The sequence below is a fragment of the Fundulus heteroclitus genome, chromosome 16 (genome assembly GCF_011125445.2).
Source record: "Fundulus heteroclitus isolate FHET01 chromosome 16, MU-UCD_Fhet_4.1, whole genome shotgun sequence".
NCBI lineage: Eukaryota > Metazoa > Chordata > Actinopteri > Cyprinodontiformes > Fundulidae > Fundulus > Fundulus heteroclitus.
In genome coordinates, this window is record NC_046376.1 from 19,818,475 (window position 1) to 19,839,118 (window position 20,644).

The following is a 20,644-nucleotide window of genomic DNA, read 5'->3' on the forward strand; positions in this document are numbered from 1 at the left end:
AGTCTGTTCTGCATACAGAGAACCAAACGTGCTGAAAACCCGAGTTACTTTAAATTAAGGTTATTAATCTATTTGTTTAGAGTTACCTTTGAATATTAATGTTGAAGTTTGTAGTCCAACTTAATATCTTAATCTTCTGCTGCTATTCCACCGCAATGTGCTTTCCTCTAACATTTTCTCTTCTCGTGTTCTGTTTATGCACCGCACTATGAATTGTTTGTTATTGAAATGCGTTACTGAAATCCTAACCCTTACTGGTTTCATGTTCGACATGTCCGCATGCGAAAAATAAAAGAAAATAGAGTTTGCATTATCTCAGTGAAAAAAAGAAAGTCAAGACTCAGATGTTCGCTCTGATCGGGAGCATCATTTAATTTAAAAAGGACAGGGATGCACACAGATTTGACGGGTTCAGTTTGTCATGGTACAGTACAATACACAGTCACAATGTTGTGAATTCCCTTTTTTTTTTTTTTTATAAAATATGACACACCATATTTCAGCAGGACTCGGTCTTTAAAACAGCAGCAGTGCACACATGTCAAATGTTCATGCTGTAACTCGTTCAAGTCATTTGCTTAATGGCAATGAATTGTGCAAAACAGTACAAAGACGTCCTAGAAGTGTAAATGAAGAGGTTAATAAAAGAGAATGCATTATTTTCGTTAATGTCGGACGGCATGGAGAAGGCGTACATTCGTCACACCACTGAAGTGATTTGTTGGTCCGAGTATGAGGAAATTTACTTGTCCTAGATTGTAACATAGCGACTGCTTTGAGTGGTCAGCATGTCAATAGAAAAGCGATACATAAATTCAGTCCGTTTACCATTAAGGAGAAGCAGGAGACTACATTTGTCAATAATATGTGTGGGAAAGATTACTTTTGAAAACAATAAATGTAGCTCTGGGTATTTTCTAGACAATACATACACCTTTATACAGATTTGATTTTAGGAACGTAATAATGTTAACATGATTTGATGCTTAATGTGTAACCAAAAGCACGAGAACAAGACATTAAAAGGCTGCAGGGATTCATTTGTCCCAGAAAACGAGGGTTGGTCTTCTTAGAAATGATATTCATTAGTTGTTTGGTGACTAATTCACCATTTTCATATCGCAAATTAGCCTAATTAAGGAATCATTGGGTGAATCTACTCCATTTTCAAAGCAATCACAACATCCCTCCTGTTGCACGTTGCTGCAGAAAACTGGGATTCACGTAAACTGGAAAAAAGGAGCAGTGCAGACCGCATTCAGAGATGATTAAATGTAATCTCAGGACTATTCTTCAGTTTTGATTCCCTTTAGCTCTAACCGCCCAGAGCGTCATGCTTTTCTTCATTCAGACCTCATGCATGCATTACATTGAAAACAGTCTTGAATCGAGTACAGGCCCCACATAAAGGTGTCCCAATATGTACATCTGGTCACAACGTCCAGAGGCTCTTAAGCATCTTGGAATCCTTCCGGTTGAGGGCAACCTAAAAACAATCAAATAGTTTGCTGGATAAGGCTCGAAGGTGCACAGCAACTTCACAATCATCAGAGTGGTTCATTCTCCTGTGATGAAAATCAGCACAACATCTTGGAAACATAAGTAATAAAAGTCATAAATAAGAAAAAACAAAATCTGTACAAATATTAAACACACACACGCTTACACGCACGCACACACACTAACCCTGTCACACACAGTTCAGTGTAGCGGTTGAGGGTCATCATTGCGTTTGACTCAATTAAGAAGGTGCAGATCTAAGAGTTCATTACTTGGTATCGAAATCCAAAAAGCTACGATGAGAGTCGGCGTTCCTAACTTCACGCGCCAACAACAAACAGTGTGAATGACCAATCAAAGTCTCGTGAAACAGCGGAAACGGCAACGTTTCGGACTGGACCACGGACTTCGCTAGTGTTGATGTTCAAGTCAACGTTTTTTTTTTTTGGGGGGGGGAGGTTTTCTTGCTTGCACCGGCGTGTCCTTGCAGACAGGTTTTGGGTCAGCACTGGACGGATTCCTCGCCTCTATTCGCCTACTTCCTGTCAGTCTGTGAGGAGTGTTGGAACTGAGCGAAGCTGAGGAATACTTGCTCCAGGGATATCTGGCTCACGCAGTAGTCCTCGATGCGGTACTTCTCTTTGGCTGCCTCCAAAGTGCCGAACACCTGAACAGGAGAGCAGAAAGGTGAAGCGTGGCAGAAAGAAGCGACGAAGCACATCTTTGTGATGAGACTGTGTCTTGTTTTTTTTTTTAAAGAAAAATCTGCATTTATTTTGCACTTCATGTTTATGAAAGTATTTTCTTTTTTTTCTTTTTGCTGTATCTTGGAGCATATTTGGGGTGGTCCTGAGCTGCCAACAGTAACAAACTAAATGTTATTTTTAAAACATTATCAATTTGTCTCAATAGACTGATTAACAAATACTTTTGTTATTTTATAATCAAAAATACAAAAATTCTTGAATTCCTGTAATTGCTTTCAAATTTAAATTGTGTAGTCAAAAGTAATCGAGGGCCAAAAAAAATAAAATAAAGAAACTAAAATTACTAACCCTTGGAATATTATCATTAAAAAACTAGTCAGTTTTTCTTTAGGAAAGGGATGTGTTAATCATCGTAGATAAAAACTTATGAGGGGTTTACCTAGTTGCCTTATTGAAATATGGCGTCCAGTTGGCAAATTCTTTTGTGCTTGATTGGAAAAAGAAAATGAGTCTTTGCTCAGCAATAAAATAGAAATTGAGTCAGTCTTTCTATGAAGACACTTGCAGTAATTTAGGTAATTTTAACGCATTAAAAGCGGGTTTGGTGCATCAAAGTCGGCGTTTGAGTAAACGTCACTGAATATATGTGGTCTAGTTTACTATGAGATTAAAGAGATTGTAAAAAGTGAGGTTATTAAAAGACAATTACTTTGTGTTCCATTTTACAAGATTTTAACCTTTCTGTAATAAATTTGCTCTAATTAAAGCTAAAAAAAAATGCTGTCTGCATCAACCATATGTGCTGGTGGGCCAAACCTTTCTTAAATTGCCATTGGGGGCCACACAGAATCAGGCCAGGGGCCACAAATGGCCCCCAGGCCACACTTTGGACATCCCTGGCATACAGACAGGAAGTGGACCAGCTGGTCCACCGGTGGGGTCAGAACCACCTGGAGCTTAACCCACTGTGGAGACAATGGTGGACTTCTGTGGAACTCCCCAAACACCGCCTCCTTTAACCATCCTCAATAATACTGTGCTGTGGATCACTCCCGGTTCCCAGGAGCCAACCTCCCTCAGGACATGAGACGGTCCTCTTACATGCAGATGCGGGAAGTACAATCTTTCACAGGAGCCGCTGATCATCTTCTGTATTGCCATGATTCAGTCCGTTTGTGCCCATCCATCCCTGTGTAGCTTAGTTCACCCACAAAATGACAGGCGCAGACTGTAACAAACACTTAGGTCTGCGGGGAGGGTCATATGGGCTGACCTTCCCTCCATCCAGGACTTGTACAGGTCTAGGGTCAGGAAAAAGGGCAGCTAGCATCTCTGCAGACCCCACTCATCCTGGACACAAACTGTTTATAGACTTTTACCCCCAGGCTGGCGCTACAGAGCGCTTAAAACCAGCCGCCACATGGACAAGCGGTCTCCCTGATGTACGCAATGTATGGCAATACATGTTTACCAAACATATGTGAGCCGCGGGAGCTGTGATCAACGTCAAATTCCTTGATTGTGCACAATTCTACTTAAAAGTTTTGTTTCATTTTATACAATCAAAGAGCCAATGGACTAATAACGGGGGACGTATTCTTAAAGGAAAAACTGACGCACAGGTTGAAAGAATCACAAATGGACAAAACAAGGACTATTTATATGAAAGCATGATGGATTTTAAAGATTTTGTGTTGAACGGTTTACATGTGTAAACTCAAAATTCAAAGAATAAGTAAGAAGAAAAAAAGTTTTGCTTATTTGGTAATTGCTTTTCCTGTTACTAGAAACAGGTTTTTTATGTTATTTTGTCAAGTTTCTTTTATTTCCTAAAATGTGTTGATTTTGTCATTTGGATGTTTAGTTTTGGTCCCACATCAGTAACAAACAGGCGTGTTCTTCACATCAGGAACCTTTTCTAGTGTCTAGTTCAGTTTCTGGGACCATTATCTACCTCCCTCAGCTCCCCCCTGTATCTACGTGGGTTATAAGAGGTCAACCTGGGCTGCATGGGAAGACTATTCTCAGGATTTTATTTTAGCCATCTCGGTATAAACTCCTCTGCAGTTTGCTGTTATTTATTATTCATTCACTCTTTGCCCACTATAGGGAGCCCTAACACAGCCCAATATAACTGAAGCAGCAGCTGCTTAGCCATAATCATAGCTACTGTACCTGTGCCCAGGTTAGTGTTTTATCTGTCAGATGGTAGTGAACCATTCCCTGGTGCTCATCTTTGAGTTGGCTTCCTGTTGGGGGAAAAAAAATCAATGTGAGATCTGCTTGCTTGCACAACATAAAAAACGGTCGATACTATTATTACTACTACTACTAAAGCGCACAGAGAGATCTATCAAGTGTATCGTTACACCTCTGACCTGGGAAGGTGCTTTCAATGAAGTCTTTAAAAAGCTGCAGGTCGCTGTCCTCCATATCCTCCTCCTTGTGTATCTTAGCCAGCAGCGTGTAGCCGCTGCCGAACTTGCTCTTTAGGTGCTGGGGACTCCCGAGGCACTTGAACTGACCGTTAACCATCACTGCCAGCCTGGTGCAAAGGGCCTCACATTCCTCCATGCTGGGACGAGGACGCATCAATTTACAATAATCAACGTGTGGAAAATACTTTTTTTTTTTTTGAGCAAACATGGAATCATTTTTCTTAAAGAGCTGACCTGTGAGAAGTGATTATTATGGCCTTCCCAGACTCCCGGGTGCGCGTCACTGCATCCCACAGCAGCCTCCGGGCCACAGGGTCCATCCCGGTGGAAGGCTCATCCAGGAAGATGACCGGAGGCCCACCAATCAAAGCCATTCCGGCACTCAGCTTCCTCTTGTTACCCCCACTGCATGAGTTCAAGCGTATTGATTAATACTAGACGCACTAATTGTGGAATTTTATTGTCTGCACAGGACGGGACTCCGCTCACCTGTAGCTGCGGGTCAGTTTATCAGCATGTGGCTCCAGCAGCAGCGACCTCAGGACGTTCTCCACACATCCAGCCACGTACTTCTCCGGGATCCCTCTGAGCCGGGCGTACATGCTCAGCGTCTCTCTTCCGGTCATGTGGTCCAGCACGGCATCAAACTGAGGACAGTAACCTATGCGCTGCTGTACCTGCAACCCCACGGAAACACAAGTTCACGTCAAATTCCAGCATTCTAAAAAAGGTTCTTTCATTGAAGTAGCTTCCCCTTTCGTCCGTCTCACCTTCTTAATGTCCCTCAGGATGCTGTAGCCGTCTATGTAGGCGTCGCCTGACGTCACGCTCTCGTCGCCGGTCAGCATCTTGAACGTCGTGGTCTTTCCTGCTCCGTTGAAGCCCAGGAGGCCAAAGCACTCACCCTTCCCCACAGCGAGAGACAGCCTGTCCACAGCCAGAAGGTTCTCCCCGCTGCTGTAAACCTGAGCAGGACAGAAATCAAGATTCTCGCCCACGTTCTCTTATCTCACCACAGCAGGCATGTATACAACGAGGCAGCTGTGCAACTCACCTTGCTGAGCTCATGCAGGATGAGGGGGCTGCCGACCATGGACTCCACCACGGGCTGGCACTCCAGGACCCGCTTCCTCTCTTCAGCCACATCCCGGTCCTCTGGGAGGAACGCCGCATCGTCTAACAGAGGCATCTAAGAGCCAAGCAAACGTGTGAGATGGAAACATAAGTTAGTCATTTTTCACTGCAAAAAGGGGGCTAAAAGTAAGTAAAACGTTCTTGAAATGAGTCTATTTGTCCTTGATTTCCGCAGGCAGGTTTAAATGATCTGCCAATGGAATAAGATTTTTGCACTTAAAATAGGAAAAACTCCTCTCCATCATCTTATTTCAAGTGCAGTACATCAAATTATCTTATTTTAGGGGTCAAAATACTCATTCCATTGGCAGATCATCTTACTTACCAGCTCAAATCTAGAACAAATACACTGCCATGTTTTTCAGACTATAAGGCGCACTTAAAATCCTTTCTTAAAAATTGATGTCGCCCCTTATAATCTGGTGCGCTTTATATATGATTACCATAATTGTGCTTACTGACCGATTTTATGTGGTACAATGCGCTCAGAGATCTGTTAAAATGTGTAAGTACCACTTTAGTTAGCAACGAAGCCGCTCCGCTCATGGACATTCGGAGCAATACGGTTCACTGTGTCAGTACCTGATCAGACCCCTTAGCTGTCTACAAGAGTGCCTGACGGTAATGTCGAAACGAGTAGCGCTTTCATGTAAAGGCCTCCCACGCTCAGAGTACGTGCTAGCAACAATAAACCTAGTAAGTTAATTCAATATAAAAGTTATGTTTATTCTGGCCTTTTGTTAGAAACAGGGCAGTGTAGTCCGACTACTCTGTCCTCCCGACAGAGACGGATAGCTCTCCCTCTCAGGAGAGAGCGGTGTACGTGGAGGGGTAGAGTGATATTACACTTGGGAAGAATAATGAATGCGCCTTATAATCCGGTGTGCCTTATGGTCCAAAAATTACAGTAATTTCAAGAAAATCTTACTTACTTTTAGTTCCCTTTTTGCAGTGTTATTTAAATTTGATTCTTAAGTCACATTTTCTTCAATTTAATACCAACAATTCTTACAAAAGTAAACGGAAAACTTGCAAAACACAATAGAAAACATTTATTAATTACATATTTAGATTACTTTTTTTTAGCTTTAACTAAATAAATTAACTCAGTCATGATGTGCATATTTGCATGTATAACAGCTTCATTTCTTCTATGGCGACTTTGCACAGGTTTAGGAGAGTGTTCACTAACTAATTTTTTCCTATATTAATAAATTTTTCTTAAAGGTTCCTCAAGACACATGGCCTAACACTTTGTGGCTTGGCTGTTGTCCTGTTGAAGGCTATCATTTGGATGGGCGAGCAAATGGTTAAAAAAAAAAAAAGAAGCTTTTTCACTGACACTAAGAAAGAAGTCAGGTGCCTAAATCCCATAATTCACTTTCTTTCAAGATGGCACCTTTTTTTTTTTTGGGGGGGGGGGGGGGGGGGGTAAAGATTTTGTAAGGTTATATTTTCCTCCATTCACGCTCATCTTAAGAACGTACATTTGTTTAGGTGGGGGTTACAGTTTATATAAGCAATCCGGCCCCTTTCTGATCTTGGACTGCAAGTTGGCTGCAAGAACAAATAATTAGGCCATAAAAGCCTTTTAATTAGACCTTCAATTAACTGCTGGCTAATTGAAGGTCTAATAATCTTCTTCAACATTTGTAACTAAAGTTTTAGCTGTTATGTTAATTTTGATTACATTCAGAATTCTGAAAAGCACACAGAAATGTCCTTCAGATAAATTTTGATAAGTTATGACGTTCATAAATGTATGAACCATAGCATAATCAAATGTACTTTTATCTTCTCAACACGGTTGTCTTTGTAGTCTAAAGGTTTGACAAACCTAACAAAACCCACCGACTGCAGCCATTTGGGCGCATTAGCTCCAATTAGTTGACCTCATAAAACAAGTATAAGGTGCAGTTTGAAGACATTTTAAATCAAGAAAAGCGTCACGCGGAGGTGTTATTTAATGCCTCAACCTGTTTGCGTCTCCTGCACAGAGAGGTGAAGAACCTGCAGACGGTGCGGACACACTGCAGCTCGATGACGAAGAGCAGAGCGTTGAAGACGACGCCCTGCACGGACAGGGCCACCAGGAAGCGTCCCACACCGGGCTCAGACATTGAGAAGTAGTTTGTCTGGTACGTGATGTCTGGAAACGCACAAACACTCGGGTAAGTAAATGGCTTTTATCATCTCTCTTTTCAACCGTCTTCTGCTTTTTTCCCGAGACAGGACTTACTGAAGTATTGGCAGATTCCTTTGCTGATGGGACCTGAGGTGCAAAACTTGATGAATTCATAGTTCTGGTAGAACTGGCTGAATGACATGCCCAGGCAGTAGTTTGGGAAGATCAGGAACACCTTATCCAACAAGTGTGACAAGTGCACCAGGTTTAACTCTGCAAGGGAAAACGAAGAACGACAGTAAAGAGAAATTTGTATAATCGTCTCATTGACTTTCATTATATTTTTTCAATGGTAAACTAAAGGCTTTTTTTTTTTTTGCAAACACAAACACCTTCCCTCATCCAGTTGAAATCACACCTGCAGTTTCTTACCTTTCCACGACAAGAAGCTTCACACATCCCACTTTAACAAACCAAGCGCCAACTCTGAATAATATCCCTCAGTCTCTTCCCACACGATAATAAAGAATATTCTATTTGGTAACAGGCAGGAAAAGTTCATTAGTGCAGATCCGCTATGTAATACATTATTATAGTGTACATATTTTCTAATAGTCATATTTTTGAACAGTTTATTTGGTCTTGATAAACCCACTAATTTTAATCATTTTTATTGGGATTTTATGTGATACACCAACAGAAAATAGGTCCTAACAGTGAAGTGGAAAGAAAAGGCTCCCCCTTCCATTTACATGTTCAAACAATGTTTAGCAATAGATTTTCTACAGCACCGTGTGCCTCTGGTGCAAGATACAAACCCTCAGAAGTGCAAAAAAAAAAGTTATATCTGCAACTTTCACTACAATCTATAGATGCAGTGGCCATATTGGATCCTAAACATGAAGCTGCTTTGCAAACTCAGATTTAAGAGGGCATTCTTGTTCAATTTCCCACACCGGTGTTGTAAGGTAATATCACGTCTCTACCAGATTTGTCTACTTACAGACAGATTCTGGTTTGCAAAATAGATCAAGCCAAGTCAGATTGGACGGAGAGTCCATAAATATAACTCTTCTAGTCCTGCCACACAATATCAAGTTGCGTTAGGTCTGGACTTTGACTGGGCCATTTTTTAACACAATAACATACTTTAATCTAAACTCTTCCTTTGTATCTCTGCCCGTATATTTAGGGTTACGGCCCTGCTGGAAGGAGAACCACGCCCCAGTATCAAGTCTTTTGCAGCTACTAATAGATTTTCTTCTAGGATTAACCTCCATCCATCTTCCCATCAATTTGTCCATGCTGAAGAAATTAATCTTCAGCATGTGCTGAAGTTAATAATGAAGTTGTCCATGCTGAAATTAATATGTATGTAAATAAGACAGCATATGCCCATCCCTATTTCTTTTGTATTTTTTTTGTATCCTTTTTGATCCATTGTATATATATGAAGATTCACTGTATATAACTGAATGCACCTTTCCTACTCTGCACCTTCTTGTATGAACCGATGTGGCAAGTGAATTTCTCCATTGTGAGATCAATAAAGCATATCTTTTCTTATCTTATCTTAATCCCCACAGCATGACGCTGCCTCCACCATGTTGCTCCGTGGGAAAGGTGGGTTTAGAGTGATGTGATTTTCAACAACACAAAACATTCTGCATGCAAGGTGTAGTGAGGTTTTACTGACCAGAGCTCTTCCTTATGTTTGCTATTGAAAGTCTCAAGAACACATTAAAGTTTGTGGTTTATTGTGACAAAATCTGGAAAAGCGCTGACTAATTTTGCAAGGCAATGTATAGCTATGCTCTACTGCAGACAGTTGTTGGCTGCTCCTAATAACGTGCTTTAACGATGCCCACCAAGCGAGCGTTTCTGGTGGCAAGTCTTGTCGCACGAATCCACCTGTTCAGTCAGAAATTGCATGTTTTTACGAGTTTTGTGAACATTTTTCACCTGGGATGGTCATGATGGTGACTGCCAGAAACGTGGAGGTGCCGGAGATCATGTTGAAGATGGTGAGGCGCGTGTAGGCGGTGGCGGCGGTGGAGAAGAAGAAGCTGAGCAGATACATCAGAGGCACGATGGCCCAGCCGTACAGGAGGAGCATCAGGAGGACGTCGATGAGGTGGTGATCCGCCACAAAGGCCTCGACTCCAAACGCTTGAAATACAACCTGGGGGTAGAAATTCAAAAGCCCACTATGAAACATAAGCAGTCTCAAGTGTGCTTCTTCTGTGAACTGGGGCTGGATTTCACACACTGACCAGCATCAGGAGGCACGGCAGCAGGAAGTTGACCAGGTCCCACAGCAGGGCGGAGAACCAGAAGTTGGACAGGTAGACGCCGCTGACCTGCTGCACGTGCTTCGACTTGATGGACGACTCGGTTACAAGCAGCAGGGCGAAAGTGCTGGACAGGGAGGCCATGCCGTACATCAGGTTGATGGCAATGGCAAACCCGGTCTTACTCCTACAGAAGACAGAAGAAGGAAAAAAAGCAAATATTATTAGGGAGAGTATTATTTAGGCTTCTGTTTCATCGAGTCGGGGATGTCCTGTCCTGTTACTCACTCTGTGAGCTGGCTCCTTGCAGCCTCAGACAGGTTTCTAGGCATGGGGTAGTTGCCCGTCAGGATGGAGGCGTTGGGCCCAGCTAAAAGCTTGAACAGGGCATTGTCCACCATCATGAGGGCTGTGGCAGGTGTGTGGTAACCCTGGTTGTTGAAGTAGGCTGTTGCTTCTGAATAGTGGCTGGTCCTGCCCAGGAAGGCAGCACCCACCACGCAGCGCTCGTTGAAGCTGCCGCCCTCTGCTTTCGCATTGGTCAGGACGTACTGAGTGAAGTCTGAAGGGTCAAACACAAAGAAAACAGACTGATTTAATTTGTTCATGATATACGGCTTAAGATTGTTCATTTGAAGTACACCTCTGTCTTTATGCTTTACAGTGAATTTAACACTATGAACCTGTTTTGTTTTTTTACATTTTTACAAATACATTTACATGATGGTGGCAGCATCAGGATGTGGGGAGGCATTTCTTATGCAGTCAATGAGAAAATGGAAAGAACTAATAGCTGAAGAATACTTTAAGAAAAAAACACTTACACGCAGAAATGCTCTAGAATGAGGTGGAGTTTCTCTTTCCAGCTGTACAGAAACCTTAAACATACATCCGGGGCTTAAATATAACTATTTCAATGTGTGAGAATGTCCCAGTCAAAGTCCAGACCCTAATCCAATTGAGAATCAGTGTCAGGACTATAAATTTATGTTCGCAGACACTACGCCAACTCATCTGGCTGAGCTGGAGCAATTTTGCAAAAAAAAAAAAAAGAAAAGAAATGAAAAATGCGGTTTAGGTCTCTGGATGTGCAAAGCTAGAAGAGATACCCCCAAGAAACTTGCAGCAAAAGGTGCTTCAGCCGTGGATTATTATCCTACCACTACACTGAGATAATCAATTACAGTACATTAAATCTCAATAAAAAGTTTGTGTTAACAAGAAAATGCTTAACATTTTAATGGTTATAGTTATTTTGGAAGGAACAATAAACCTGCCTTCTATAACCAAATAGTGTTTTTGTCTTTTTCCATCAATTTATATGTTTTTTATTTTGGATATTTCTCCATAGTCTTGTGGATTTGCTTCTGATCCTCACAGGGAGGCCTGTTGATATTATTTTCTAACATTTTGCACCTACCTGACCACATTTGCAGCCATTGGTAAAGTCTTTGGGTCAGTTTTACAACTCTGTCCGTCCTGTGCTCAGACTGTTCAGAGTCTGTTTCTGCTTTGAGTCTTTGAGGTTCCTGTGTGCCACTTTTTGGTAGTTTGATTCACATTTAAGAAAGAAACAGCTGTGCTAGCTAAGTACTGAAACATTGCCGTTTTCTTTCTTCGGCGTATCTCACCTGTGATATTTCTGAGCTCGCCCAGCTGGGCAAGGAGCTGGGAGGCGTACGCATTCGCTAAAGAAGAGGCGAGGGGGCCCGCCCCAGGCTGCAGGGCCACGGGGACCTTGGTGGCGCCGTAGCGGCTGAGGGCCAGCCTCAGCAGCGGAGCGTCCTGGTGGTTGGGAAGGGTGCGCGCCACCACTAAGGCCACAACGGTGAAGATCAAAGGAACCAAGAACTGAGCCACCATCACCTTCCAGTTCCTCCAGCTGTAGAGCGCCCTCTTCAGAAACATGGCATAAAACTGCTGCAGGTGGAGTCTCACCTGTTGGGAGCAAAGCGTGCGAAACTCTAAACAGAGCTGTCATTTTGCTGAACATAACAAAAGCCCGCTGACACCTTACCCCCGTGTTGAGTTTGATGTTGGAGCCGTCCTCAGAGATGAGCGTGCCGCTGTCGGTGAAGTCGGTGACGTCTGTCAGGCCACTGATGCTGCTGGCGTCGTCGGTGGTCCAGTCATGGGAGCGCCTCTCGTGTTGGTACTGAAGGGCTGGCAGCTGGATCGCCTGAATGTCCAAACTAGAATCCACCAGCTTTCCAACTCTGCAAAATCGATCAAAAGAATGTCTCGTCTTGATTTGATTTGATTTCTTTTACTGCCAGGAAAATAAATATGGATTTAGTCCGAGAGCAAAATAGTTACTTTTAAGCAGGGCTTTGAACCGGTTTAAGGAACGAAAACGAAAACCGGGAACTTTTTGTATTTTACAGGGAACAGAAACGAAACCGGCAACGTTAATATGTTTTATGTTCTGGAACTGGAACACTTATTTAAAAATAATGGTAACCGGTTAATACCGGTTTTATTTCGTTCCTCAAAGTTTTCGTTGCCTAATTAACTAAAAAAAAAAAAGTAATTATTTTCCTGTGTGACATCACATCACACATTCGCTGACTGAATGGAGAGAGAGCGGTGTCTCCACTAGAGCTACACATCTTAAATAAGAGGTAAATTACGATCCATCGTTAAGTAAAACGCTCATTCCAGACACAATATCAATAGCTATATTTGTCAAACGAAAGGAACGAAATTAACCATTCCGGGAACAGTATTTTTTTATTCTAACCGTCAATTTATTGGTGGAACTCATAACCAGAAACGTTATAATTACGTTTCTGTTCGGAACGAACCGATTGGGAAAAAAAATCGGTTCAAAGCCCTGCTTTTAAGAGCTTGGTAAAGTGATGAGAACCACCCTGCAAAGAAAGTTTTCAGACTCCAAACAAAATGCTTCACAGAGTCGAAATCTTGACTTGGAAAAGTCAGAGGTCCCCCAGTCATCCTTGAGTTCACAATCAACATGTGTTTGAAACAGAGGGAAAGTTGCACTTTTGACAGTGTTTCTCTCACGTGCACAAGCGATGCTGCACAATCTCTATCAGACAGCATGTTTCTTTACAGTTTGAACGCACAGAACACAGAGAAATACGCTTGCCTGGCTTTTGCGGGCAGCCTGGCGAGGGAGCAAAGCAATTAGCTAATCCCGCTAGGGACTAGAAACTGTCCATCTCACATGTGCCGTCATTCCCAGCTCTGACTTCAAAGGCAAATCCAAAGCAGTTGGCAGTGAATATAAACGTCACCAGCACAACACTCAATCCCCCCAGAGACAGTCTCATTATATCTATATAGAGCAGCGGTCTGCAACTAGTGGCTCTTAATAACTTTGGCTACAAATTGTGTTTTTATTATGGTATTTAAATGTAATAATGATAATTAATGCAGGCTTTTTTCTTGGAATAATTGCTTTTAATTTTCACAACAGAACGATGCTAAAAGTGCCAGTAATATTGAATTTTAAATCAATATTTTTTCATTCTGTTGGAAACTAAGAATTTTATTTTACATCATTATCCATAAATATCAACATCCCGTCCATCCTCTTTTTTTTAAAACCTCAAAATAGACATAAAAGGGCGTTTCTTTAACGATGCCAACATATTTCCTATAGTGGATGTTTATCACAAATTATAACGTGTCTTTTTTTTCAAAATGCCAGGCAACATTTGCGGCTCCAAACAAGTTTAATTCAAATGGACTGTGGGCAAAATGGCTCTTTAGACTGTAAAGGTTGCAGAACCCTGATATAGAATAATGGAAAAATAAGAAATTACACAATATTTATTAAATTTTTTATCGCAGACACTGTGACCTCAGTACAGTGAGTGTTGCTAAAATGATACTAAAACATTTTGCCACTATGCAATGTTTTAATCCTTTATCAGGACACTTCTGGCTGTCTGACCTTGAAGTTACAAATCAACAAAGACGTTCAGCTTTGCTTAGTGTAAGGCGTTCACCACCTCAATGTCATGATTTAGGTTTTTTTTGTTTATTTGTTTTGGACTTTTCTAGAACCAGTCACCTCTCAGCCACCATTCAATCGCCTCAGACCAGATCCACCTGTTTTTAATTAATTAATTAATTACTGCCAACTCTGCTCCCCTGTTCCCCTGTCTACATATACCTGCCTCGCTGCCAGAACGTCTCGTCTTGACTCGTATGCACTGCCGCTTTGATGCTCCCAGGTCCTGTTGGTCTTTCTGCTCATGATCAGCCCTCACTGTGTCTGTGCGCTGCTTATCTGCCCTGTTTCCTGTGAGTTCCTGCTGCTTGCTCTGCCCGCTCTGGTGAGCCGTCGGGGTCTGCATCTCTGTTCTGGTCTGTCACTTCCTGTTTCTCCAGCTCAGCATTGGTTCTGCCAGTCACCCCACCTGCATCCTCTGGGCTCCAGACCATTACTGCCTGCCTGCCTCATCATCCACTACTTATTATTGCAATAAACTTTTTAGAACTAAACTTTCTGTCTGGCTGATATTGGGTTCTCCAGCTTTCTTCCTAACACTCAATGCAAAGTATAAATACAGTTTAATTGCTAAAAATTGAATTTAGTCCCAATCATGACGCAGTACTTCCGTAATTTCCAAACCAAAAGCTAGTCTCTGACCATTTTTTTATGTTTTTGGCACTGCAAGAGTCTCAGTGTGACTGGTAAATAACAAGGCTTTGGGAACAGCAAATTTATTACTAAATAGCCTGTTTCACCAGCGGACAGAGGTACGTTCTCAACAGAGCAAGCGGCTGCGTGTTCGCTGCCACAGATACAGACTCAATCCCGCGAGGAAGCAGAAAGAAGATGTAAACGAGCCGCAGGAACTGGAGTTATATCCACAAAGAAGGGATGCTAACATCATCATTTTGCATAAAACCAATAATGCATTAGAGTGTGTCTCTATTGCAATGATTTCCATTATCCGTGGCACAGAGTCACGGAGAAATGTCCTACCTGAGGAAGACTTCTTCCATGGTGGTCACTGAGGCTCCATAGCTTGCAATACCCAGCTCTTCTTTATTCATCTCCAGTTCGGCAAACAGCAGCTCAAATCTGCAAGGGGGGGAAAAAAACAAGAGAGGAGATGTGTTACACTGTCTCTCACATGCCGACCGAATGAGCTGGTTACCAGGATCAAGGCATACCACGGTAGAAAAAGTCACTTCAGAGCCACTAAATGTTTCTGCCACGCCGTCCCTGCGGTACGGTGAGAGGACAGAAAATACCAGAATATCTAGAGCTTTGCCCAGAACCAAGGAGCCCCTCCTCTACATGTTGCTATGAATTGTTGGTCAGCTGGCTGAATCACCCCAGCTTACAAAAAAGAAAGTTGTTTGGAAATTTCTAGTTACACAAAAAAAACAGCAAAACTGCTCTAAAACTACAGCTGGCAAACTACAAGCTGTGTATCTGACTGCAGGTTGTACCTGAGCAGACAGGAATTAAAACTAATATTAGCTTGGTAAACTTGAGCTGTTCTATAAAGAGCAAAACTACTTCTAGATAATATTACAGCTGCTGCTGCTGTTGTTAATTTTCTCTTTTTAATAAAAATAATGAGTATCATGTTGTACATATTTAATTTTTTTTCTAAATATCGTGAAACTGTGATAGTTGTACTCAGAGGGTGTATTTACACCAGCCACGTTTGGTCTGCCCCCCCCCCCCCCACCCCCCACACACACACACCTTGGTCCGGACCAAACAACAAGGCCGAGACCCTTTTTTTTTTAACTGGTGTTGGTGCGCTTCCAAACGGACTATGGTGCAGTTCACTTCTGATGTAAATACCAAACAGACTTGATCTGACCCACCTACAGAAAACATACGACTCTTTGGACTTAACACGCCACCGTAGCAGCGACTGCAGCAAAATTAGAAAAATAAAATGCCTGGAAACCTGCGTTGAATGAGCTGCTGTTGACACTCACAATGATTTATCATCTATTTATGTAATAACAGCACAGATATGTAAACAGGGCTGCCACACGCAGGATTCCCATAACAGCGTTCCTTCATTTCCAGGTCTGTGCTCTGTCTCGCCTCAAGTCCTTTCTGTCCAAAGGAAACTACGATCGTCACACGCGTGGCTTCGTTACAAGTTATAGTTCACTTGTAAAAAGTACAATGTGAAAGCAAACTGCACCAAACGAGAATAAAAATGAAGTCCGCTTACTTGGTCCGGACCAAATAAACGGACTAAAGGACTTTCCTGGTGTGAACGCAACCAGAGTCTCATAGCAGCTCACACTTGATTAGGACTGATGTACAAAACAGTTAGCATTAGAAAGAGCAAAAATAAAAAGTAATAATGTTAATTTTACATGTAATGAGAGAAGAATTGGATCTTTGATTACCAGCTTTGTTTATTAACCAAAATTAACTCTTATACTGCATTTCTGGACAAAATCCATCTCTGGAACAGGTAAGAGCAATTATCACTTAGATTTGCAAAAAAATACAGAACTAATACTCTACACACAACACTGTAACTATATATGCAGGAGTGATCTGAGGCTAGAAAAACTCACTTGCTGGTGCTTTCTTTAGGCAGGATGTAAGAGAGCTCGGCTCCAGCGCTGCTCTCCAGTGTGGCGTTGGGAACATACAAGTGAACAAGGCGTGTGATCTCGGTTACATTGCAAAGTGGATCCTTGACGATCACCATGTGGTACCCAGCACCTGGCACACAAAAGCAATCATAACATAATATGCTATTATTCATGCAACTTACAGCTACTTAAATATGATTCTCAGTAAAACACAACATAGGAAGACATTTCTTTCACTAACAAAGGTTAAAACATCACATGGCCAAAACCATTAGGTTACCAAACCAAATCCTTAAAATCAATGAATCTATATATTAAAACTTATGGATAAGACCATTACTGTGCATGTAAAACAGGGGTGTCAAACAGCCTGCCGAACAATTTAATCCGGCCCGGTGGCTAAATGCATTATCATTATAAAAAAAAAAAACAGACAGTGTCCTGTCTCGCAACGTGGCAATAAGAATTGTTGTCTTAATGCCAAAAAGAGCTCATCAGATTTGACTTTCACAAGTGGAGCAGTACAGCTTTCGCCATAGTGCTCCGCTTGATTTATGAATCTGAATAGTTTAATTATGATTCATGCGGGGAATATCTCAAATGATATGGAGAGGAAAGGAAGAACAAGAAGAAAAAAAAAAGGTGAAAGAAAGAGGAGATAAAAGGAAGAGAATGATAAAACAATTATTGAAAAAACATGTACTTCGTTTAATAGAAAATCTGCAATTCTTATATTGTCCACGAGGGGCGCTGTGTTTTAATCAGCAGATGGTAGCACTGAGCTTCAGATGTGGAAAATTGATTTTAAATAATTTCTTAATTTTTATCAGTTTGATGTATTTTGTCATACAGGACAGTGTTTTTAAGTTCCAAAAAATGTGAATAAAGGTTTTTCAACATTGTATAATCACTGTGATCAGTTCTTATGCATAATGCACTTAAGTAAATGTTTAACTGAGTAAAAGTATTGTTGAAATCGCACATACTTTTCTTAAAAACGCTGAGGTTATTCATAATATATTGTGTAAAAGTGAAATTCATTTAATATAAAAATTAACAACAAGTCCACTTTATTAGTTCTATTTAATCTTGCAATGAGTTTACTCGTGTGGCCCTCTTGAGATCAGATTAAGCTGTATGCGGCCCCTAAACCAAAATAAATTTAACACCCCTGATGTAGAAGTAGTTGATAATTTCTTTTGTTCTATTTTTTATTATTATCCTTTTTTTTTTTTTAACCTGGAGATGAAGGTCTGCTGCAACCCTTCGCACCTCCTTCTTGACTTACCGTATTTGTTCTTCAGGAAGAGAGGCGAGCCGCAGCACTGCAGCTCGCCTCCTGCCATGATGGCGATCCGGTCGCCGAGCAGGTCGGCCTCGTCCATGAAATGAGTTGTGAGCAGGATGGTGCGGCCTCGTTTCTCTCCCTGGAGAAGGTCCCAGGTGGCCCGTCGCGCTGATGGGTCCATACCCGACGTGGGCTCATCCAGCATGACAACCTGAAGGCAGGAGCAAGAGGAGACACTCAGTGAAGGAGGAGGAGACGAATTGAAATGACGTGGAAAGTGTTTTCAAAGTTCCTATAACCTTGGAGTCTCCTATGAGGGCGATGCCGATAGAAAGCTTCCTCTTCATGCCGCCAGAGAGAGTCTTGGAGCGGGAATGTCGCTTGTCCTCCAGATTCAAGATGCGGATGATCCGATCCACCTCGTCTGGGATTTGCTCCTTGGGGAAGCCTTTCAGCTGGACATTACAAGAAAAAAAATTATCAATTTCTGTTTTGCTAGCTCTCCATGAATGGCGAGCTGTTTAAAAAGGTGTGTGTGCTACTGTTATCTTTGATTATTGCTGACTTTGCTAATGAAACTAATGGAGATTATTGTGTTTGTTTTTCTTCTCTATTCCCCTAGGTGTTCCTTCAAAGTGATGGAGCCGATAAACACCTATATCACCTTTTTTCGTGGCTCGATATTAACAAGGTTCACATTTATTCACTCACTCACTACCACACCTCACTCACAATCCCTCTCTCTCACAAACACAAGTGCGACCACACACACACACACACACTTTAATGATCGCTTTCTCATTATTTTTTCAACAATAAATTTGCATTATTGTGAATTGTATATTGTCTGACGAGTGGTTTGTTACAGCCTGACTTTTCATTTAGAAGTAATTTGAAGCAATGTAGATAGTAAGACTGTAATATATATATATATATATATATATATATATATATATATATATATATATATATATATATATATATATATATATATATATATCCTGTTGTTTTTCCAGAATGATTTTGTTAAAAATACAGTACAAATGTAAACATCTTTAAAAAGAAAGATGTTTTTACGGAAAAAAACTGGCAGCTGTGGTTGCCAGAATAACCCCGTTAAAAATACAGTACAAATGTAAACAACATTACAAAACAACTTGTAAATTTCTCGTCCTAAAACTGCTTATTGTACATTGAATAACTGCAAAATGTACATTTAGTCATCATTTATTGTACATTAAATCCCAGTAAAATGTACAAGTTGTTCCGTAATGTTGTTAACATTTTTGTAGTATTTTCTACAGGATTATTCTGGCAACCACAGCAGCCAGTTTTTTTCCGTAAAAACAACGGATTTCTTTTTACAGTGTATCGTCACATTTTTATGTTTTAAGCCAGCAGGCAAGAAAATAATTTTAAACTCCGGTCACTGTTTTAAGCTGCCATATGTCAGCAGCTGACACTTTAAGCTAGCCGTTATTTAGGCAGCGGTGGCACTAGGGGATAATTGGTCTCTGACGGTTAGTCCACAAGTTTCTGGTTCATATTTTGGTGTGAGGAAAACAACCATAAAATCTGGACATTTACACACCTAAAAACGAGTTAGGCGTCTTTGTGCCTCTGCACGTTGCTGCTTTTGTTGAATACCTGCGTATAGAAGAGCAGATGCTCTCTCACTGTGAGGTTGTCGAACAAAACGTCGTGCTGGGGACAGAGACCCAGGCTGCGGCGGATCAGAGCCATGTCCTGACAGATGTCGTACCCGTTGATGTAGGCCCTGCCACTGCTGGGCGGAAACAGACCTGCGACGTGAAAGAGAGGGGAACAGGAACCTGGTCAGGTGGCAGGTTTAACGTGCACGGGCAGCGTTTGCCTTCCTGTCGCGTCTGTGGCTGGGAACCTGTAAGCATGGACAGCGTGGTGGTCTTCCCAGCGCCGTTGTGTCCCAGCACCACTGTGATCTGCCCCTCGAACATGTTCAGCGTCAGGTCTCGCACAGCCTGCCGTGTCTTGTGCCCTACTTTGAACTCCTGGTAGAGAGAGAGAGAGAGACACCCAGAACCAGTGCAACCATTACCATGACATCTGTACAGCTGACACCAGGACGCTTTTATACCCAACAGAGGGCCAGTGTTCTGCTTCTTACCTTAGAAAGATGTTTAATCTTTACCCCAGACACTACTCCAGCTGGCTCCTCCTCCATAAACTCTCCCTTCATAGCTTTTTCTGCATCCTCCTCTTCCTCCTTCTCGCTTACTGAAGCCATGCGAGGGCTGCTGCACCAGTAGGAAGGCTGCCGATTGAAAGAGCAAAACATTTTATTTTCACTCAGAAATGTATCTAGTCTATAATAGCGGTGAACCAGACGAAAAAGAAGAACGCAACGGACCAGCATGGTTAATATTTTTTGTACTCAAGAAGAGTTTTTTTTTCCTGAGAACCATAATAAAATCTACTTTTCTGCTCAGCATCCTTACGCACAATGGATTCGGACGGACGTGCGTCAGCGTCTGAACCTCACCCTGCTGCCGCTCCCGTGAAATCCTGACGACTGGGAAATGGATTAGCGCAAATCCATTTATATTTGTGCAAGAACGAGTGCG

The 20,644-nt window shown here is 41.8% G+C and overlaps 1 protein-coding gene across 1 annotated transcript in view; it reads right to left on the reverse strand.

Annotated features, from left to right (window-relative positions):
* Window positions 1-340: 340 nt before the first annotated feature.
* abca3b (ATP-binding cassette, sub-family A (ABC1), member 3b) overlaps window positions 341-20,644 on the reverse strand; it is a 35,713-nt gene continuing 15,409 nt past the window's right edge. The window contains exons 11-31 of the mRNA XM_036147974.1: window positions 20,188-20,334; window positions 19,942-20,071; window positions 19,689-19,843; window positions 18,341-18,496; window positions 18,042-18,252; window positions 16,733-16,883; window positions 15,156-15,254; window positions 12,213-12,411; window positions 11,827-12,133; window positions 10,484-10,757; window positions 10,178-10,382; window positions 9,867-10,086; window positions 8,019-8,177; window positions 7,756-7,928; window positions 5,700-5,834; window positions 5,416-5,610; window positions 5,135-5,322; window positions 4,880-5,050; window positions 4,586-4,782; window positions 4,383-4,456; window positions 341-2,167 (exon numbers count right to left, since the gene is read on the reverse strand). Coding sequence (XP_036003867.1) covers window positions 2,036-2,167; window positions 4,383-4,456; window positions 4,586-4,782; window positions 4,880-5,050; window positions 5,135-5,322; window positions 5,416-5,610; window positions 5,700-5,834; window positions 7,756-7,928; window positions 8,019-8,177; window positions 9,867-10,086; window positions 10,178-10,382; window positions 10,484-10,757; window positions 11,827-12,133; window positions 12,213-12,411; window positions 15,156-15,254; window positions 16,733-16,883; window positions 18,042-18,252; window positions 18,341-18,496; window positions 19,689-19,843; window positions 19,942-20,071; window positions 20,188-20,334 — 3,678 coding nt within the window. The 3' untranslated portion in view covers window positions 341-2,035. The remainder of the gene's footprint in view (window positions 2,168-4,382; window positions 4,457-4,585; window positions 4,783-4,879; window positions 5,051-5,134; window positions 5,323-5,415; window positions 5,611-5,699; window positions 5,835-7,755; window positions 7,929-8,018; window positions 8,178-9,866; window positions 10,087-10,177; window positions 10,383-10,483; window positions 10,758-11,826; window positions 12,134-12,212; window positions 12,412-15,155; window positions 15,255-16,732; window positions 16,884-18,041; window positions 18,253-18,340; window positions 18,497-19,688; window positions 19,844-19,941; window positions 20,072-20,187; window positions 20,335-20,644) is intronic.